The sequence below is a fragment of the Eurytemora carolleeae genome, unplaced genomic scaffold, assembly GCF_000591075.1.
Source record: "Eurytemora carolleeae unplaced genomic scaffold, Eaff_2.0 scaffold1072, whole genome shotgun sequence".
NCBI lineage: Eukaryota > Metazoa > Arthropoda > Copepoda > Calanoida > Temoridae > Eurytemora > Eurytemora carolleeae.
The window spans coordinates 120819-126272 of record NW_019397086.1 but is presented as its reverse complement, the minus strand read 5'-3'; the positions used below and the strand labels follow the sequence as shown (position 1 = coordinate 126272).

Genomic DNA, 5454 nt, shown 5'->3' with positions numbered 1-5454 from the left:
AAAATGTGAAATGAACTAGTTCCCTAGTTTCTTGTTTAGTTGAGATTATTTCTAAATCTGTTTACGCTTAAAAGACTTAAATAGGTTTTAGATGCATAAGAAATGTAAAACAAGTTCTGAGAAAAATTGTTTAAAATCTGTTTCTAAAGTGTCTAAATTCTTGTTGTTACAGAAGGATTAAAAGTTGTAAGTGGAAAATAATTAAACTGTAACTAACATTATCTGTCAGATAAGCGAGCTAAGAAACTTTACAAAGTAAACTTTTAATATTTAAAGGGATTTTACGGGATTTCTTGAAAACTTTGTTTGCAACTGAAACTCTTTCAATGAGCTTATTTTGTTAACTTTTTAACAAAGCAAATTTTTCATTGATTTTTTGAGTAACATTTTTTAATAATAATGATTCCCTGAAACTTTAATCTTGTTTCTTTTTTGCTTAATCATATAATAAACTATTAAAAAAGACTACTTTCAAGGCAGAAGACTAAAGTTATCCTTAGGATCGTTGTATTTTAATAGTCTTAGGTCGTCTTTTCAGTCTCATCCTTTGTAGGTAACCATTAGATAATGAATATTATTTGTTAAGACTGTACTATGCCGGTTTGCATTCCCAAGCTGTATAATGGAGAAGGGAGTAGCTGCCGGTTTACCTATCTGTTACGAGGACTGTATAGCTCTCAGGTATCACTATAGCTAGACCAGGTATTGCTGGTTGAACTATTTCTTGAACTACTTCTCTCTTTCACACTACAGCAGTAGTTTAACCATTTCTACCCAGCTGAACTACTTCTCTCTTTCACACTACAGCAGTAGTTTAACCATTTCTACCCAGCTGAACTACATTTCATTATTTTTAAGTTTGAACTGAGTTCTTGCCACAAACTCTGTTTTTTAATAGTTTTACCTTTGTAACCTGATGTCGTAGACCTTCAATATTTCGAGCTGTAAATTATGTTAGATTAAATAGTTAAAGTTTGAAGGTTTAAACTATGAAGTTGCAAAGATATAGGGGTTGGAAAGCTTGAGTTTGTGGCAAGAACTCAGTTATTTTATCAGAGAGATTTATGAGAGATTATCTAAAATCAGAAGTGTTTACTTAATTATTTATTTGAATACTTTTTTCGTAAACCATCAAAACTTTGTATGAATTTCATGTCTGACATTTAAATCTTTGTTTGAACATCGTTGGGTTTAGTTATCCTCTTCGTAGTCAAAATCTAAATTTTTTACCCTGAGATATTGGTTAGTCTGCCCTTGAACGTCCACTTAACAGCAGTTAAAGAATATGAAATGTTAAGCTGAATATATTTCACTGAATCTCTTATTGATATAACACAATTCAGAACTTCTCCTTCACACGGTAAATCATCAAAGATATCTTGATTGAACAGTTTTATTTAGGCAACATTTTTGCTATTCTGAGTGGGAAATGATTCTAAGCAAAAAGAAAAAAGGTAATTATTAATTATCTTGATCCTCTTGATCATCTTTTTTCTCTTAATCCTCTTGATTCTTTTGATCCTCTTGATCCTCTTTGTCCTTTGTATCCTCTTTATTTTTTCATTCTCTTCATACTTTTCATCCTTTACATCCTATTTATCCTATTTATCCTCTTCATCCTCTTCATCCTTTTCATCCTCCTTATCCTCTTCATCCGTTTCATCCTCTTCATTCTCTTCATCCTTTTCATCCTCTTCATCCTTTTCATCCTCTTCATCCTCTTCATCATCTTCATCCTCTTCATCATCTTCATCCTTTTCATCCTCTTCATTCTCTTCATCCTCTTCATCCTCTTCATCCTCTTCATCATTTTCATCCTCTTCATCATCTTCATCCTTTTCATCCTCTTCATCCTCTTCATTCTTTCATCCTATCAACCCTCCTTTAAAAATTCTCCAAGTTTGGTTTCTGTTAAATTCAAATGTGAATATGATCTGTTGCGAATGCAGCTAGAAATATGCATTTATGTCTGTATACCATGATTCTACAAATATCCGGTTGGAAGAAATACTTTTATTCATCTATTCATTTATTCATTTATTATTAATTATTGATATTATTATTATCAGCGAACTGTGTGAAGGGTAACGGAAGATTCTACCAAGGAACTGTAAACATAACAAAGGTATGTAAAACAAAAACAAAACAAAATGAACAAAGTTTTCCAAACAAAAAGTTTATTTTCTCTGAAAAGTTGTAAAGGATGGATATTAGCCACATACAGTTATCTATTAGAGAGATAATCTGGAAATTATCTAAGGGATATTAACCCAAATGTTCAAGAACAATATAGGACAGTTTTCTTACAATATTAAAGAGACCTATTAAAATGTGAAATGAACTAGTTCCCCCTAAAAATAAGAGGAATGTTCACTAAATATTTTGAACGAGATTTAATTGTAGGGTGGTTTGACCTGCCAGCCCTGGTATACCTCCCACCCCCATCAGCATAACTCCCCCCCTCCTATATTCCCAGAGATGTCAAACTTAATGCAGCTAGAAATATGCATTTATGTCTGTATACCATGATTCTACAAATATCCGGTTGGAAGAAATACTTTTATTCATCTATTCATTTATTCATCTTTTCATATCTTTATTCGTCTATTCATTGATTCATCTTTTCATATCTTATTCATCTATTCATTTATTCATTTTTTCATATCTTTATTTATCTATTTTTTCATTCATCTTTTCCTATCTTTATGCATCTATTCATTCATTCATGTCATTTCATATCTTTATTCATCTATCTATTAATTCATGTCTTTTTATATCTTTATGCATCTATTCATTCATTCATCTATTCATTCATTCATCTATTCATTCATTCATCTTTCATATCTTTATTCAAATATGTAGTAAATTGCTACGATATTTCCTACTCATATTCATTCATTCATCTTTTCATATCTTTATTAATCCAACATTTCTCAATTGAAATTTTTTTTCTCATATCTTTATTCATCTATTCATTCATTCATTCATATCTTTATACATACAACATTTATCAATTCAGACCTTCATGATTCATCCTCTTTATTCATTCCAATATTTTTAAATTCATCCAGTCATCTTTTGATATTCAGCAATTTCTTGTAAATTATGTTTTATCAATTTCAAATATTGTGATGTTATGTATTTTGTAATTAGGTGAACAAACCCTTTAATGATGTAATTAAGTAAACTGCTGTTGGTTTTAGTTCTTTATAAGGTTTAATCTAAGTTAAATGGTTCAGTGGCTCATTTATTTTTCTTCCTGGTTTAGATTGAAGTTTACAGATTTTGTTTGAAAGTAAAGTTTTGTTGGATAAAACAAGTTTAAATTGATAACAGGCCAACTTTCATCTTTGCTCTCGAGTACTTCAAGGATCAACAAATCATGAATGGGCAGTTATTTTCCCAAAAAGAATTAAGGGGTGGGGGGGGGGGGGTATATTGTTTTGGGTTTCTTTTGTGCGCACACTAATTAAAAACTTCGGTCTTTGTGTCCTTGCCTCACCATTAAACGTTTTTTGTTTTTCTTTTTTACTTTACTTGTCTATAAGTTAAGATTATTGAATTTAAACCAAAACACGACTAAATTTAAATTTATTAAACCAAGTACATCCACTCTTCAATTAAACCCGCTATTATTTCAGTTAGAGTACTTCAGCTTACAGCATTGTGCACAGTAAGCTTAGTTTAGCGTGCATCTAGCCCTGGTTAGTCAGGGTGTGATACACAAAAGTTTGATTATCATGTTGTCCATCACAGTTTTGCAGAATATTTATCTATTTTTCCAGGTGTGTTTTATAACTCACGTGGGCACTTCCGTTTACCTGACTGTGATGACCTACCCAGCTATGCGAGCAGTAACTCTAGCTGTACTAATACAGGGGTCACAGATATGCGTTGGGATCTTGCTACAAGTATTATTATTATTATTATTATTATTATTGTTATCATTGCTAATATTAGCCAACTNATAATAATAATAATAATAATAATAATAATAATAATAATAATAATAATAATAATAATAATAATAATAATAATAATAATAATAATAATAATAATAATTATAAATCAGGGTGATCTGTCCAACTACCTAAGAACACACAGTCCTAGTAATTATATAGTCCGCAGCTCTGATGGCAGCAATATCTTCACAGATGTTAAAATCACTCATATTGGTAATATAGCTATCTTTTTATTATATATATATCTAGTAATAAACAATATTAAATAAACAATAGAAAATGTTTGAACTTATTTTAAGAAGATATCTATATAATTCTATCTATCTATCTATGTAGCTATCTATCTATCTATCTATATTTTATTATATCTATATATATATATATCTTTCTCGCCCTAAACTAAGCTGTTGGTGCGTACAGCAGTAATCTGCAGTACTTTGAACTAAGAAATAGTAGGGTTTAGCGGATAGTAATCTATCTATCTAGGTTTCTATTAATCTATCTTTCCATACATCCATCAAATTGTGAATTTGATATGTATAATATAATGTTATCCGTCCTGAATCAAGACTGTCTGTTAACTTTGTCCTAATATCTCAATAGCGCTTAGTTTCTACTTATCCCTTTTTATGGCTCATCTATATTCAGTCTTTCGATCTCTAGCTGCTCATCTATATTCAGTCTTTCGATCTCTAGCTGCTCATCTATATTCAGTCTTTCGATCTCTAGCTGCTCATCTATATTTAGTCTTTCGATCTCTAGCTGCTTATCAATATTCTGTCTGTCGATCTCTAGCTGCTTATCTATATTTAGTCTTTCGATCTCTAGCTGCTTATCTATATTTTTTCTTTCGATCTCTAGCTGCTTATCTATATTTAGTCTTTCGATCTCTAGCTGCTTATCAATATTCTGTCTGTCGATCTTTAGCTGCTTATCTATATTGAGTCTTTCGATCTCTAGCTGCTCATCTATATTTCGTCTGTCGATCTCTAGCTGCTTATCTATATTTAGTCTTTCGATCTCTAGCTGCTTATCAATATTCTGTCTGTCGATCTCTATCTGCTTATCTACATTCAGTCTTTCGATCTCTAGCTGCTTATCTATATTCAGTCTTTCGATCTTTAGCTGCTTATCAATATTCAGTCTTTCGATCTCTAGCTGCTTATCTATATTCTGTCTGTCGATCTCTAGCTGTTTATCGATATTCTGTTTGTGGATCTCTGCTTATCTATATTCTGTCTGTCGATCTCTGCTTATCTATATTATTCGTGTCTCTCGAAGAAAATGAAAAAAATAACTGATTTGGGTCCCACTAGTGAATTTTCACAAAAAATACTATTTTTTTTTGTAGATTTATTCAATAATTAACTTTAAAAAAGGTGTTTTGTAATCAATACGCCGCCGTCTATAACCACTGCCATTCTTTTAACTTGCCACACTAATATTGCAGTGACAACCAGAAAACTCTGAAATAGTTTAACTTTAAAAAGTC

The 5454-nt window shown here is 30.9% G+C and overlaps 2 protein-coding genes across 2 annotated transcripts in view; one reads left to right on the top strand and one right to left on the bottom strand.

Moving 5' to 3' along the window:
• The window catches only part of LOC111711749 (tyrosine-protein kinase transmembrane receptor Ror2), an 8846-nt gene extending 4769 nt beyond the window's left edge, over nucleotides 1-4077 (top strand). The window contains exons 6-9 of the mRNA XM_023486174.1: nucleotides 587-681; nucleotides 1402-1454; nucleotides 3786-3911; nucleotides 4073-4077. Coding sequence (XP_023341942.1) covers nucleotides 587-681; nucleotides 1402-1454; nucleotides 3786-3911; nucleotides 4073-4077 — 279 coding nt within the window. The remainder of the gene's footprint in view (nucleotides 1-586; nucleotides 682-1401; nucleotides 1455-3785; nucleotides 3912-4072) is intronic.
• A 512-nt stretch (nucleotides 4078-4589) lies between these two features.
• Nucleotides 4590-5383, bottom strand: LOC111711748 (uncharacterized). Its single transcript, XM_023486173.1, has 2 exons — nucleotides 5375-5383; nucleotides 4590-5168 (listed from the first exon to the last, which is right to left on the bottom strand). Exons 1-2 carry the CDS (start codon nucleotides 5381-5383, stop codon nucleotides 4590-4592), a joined length of 588 nt encoding a protein of 195 aa, XP_023341941.1.
• Nucleotides 5384-5454: the final 71 nt, after the last annotated feature.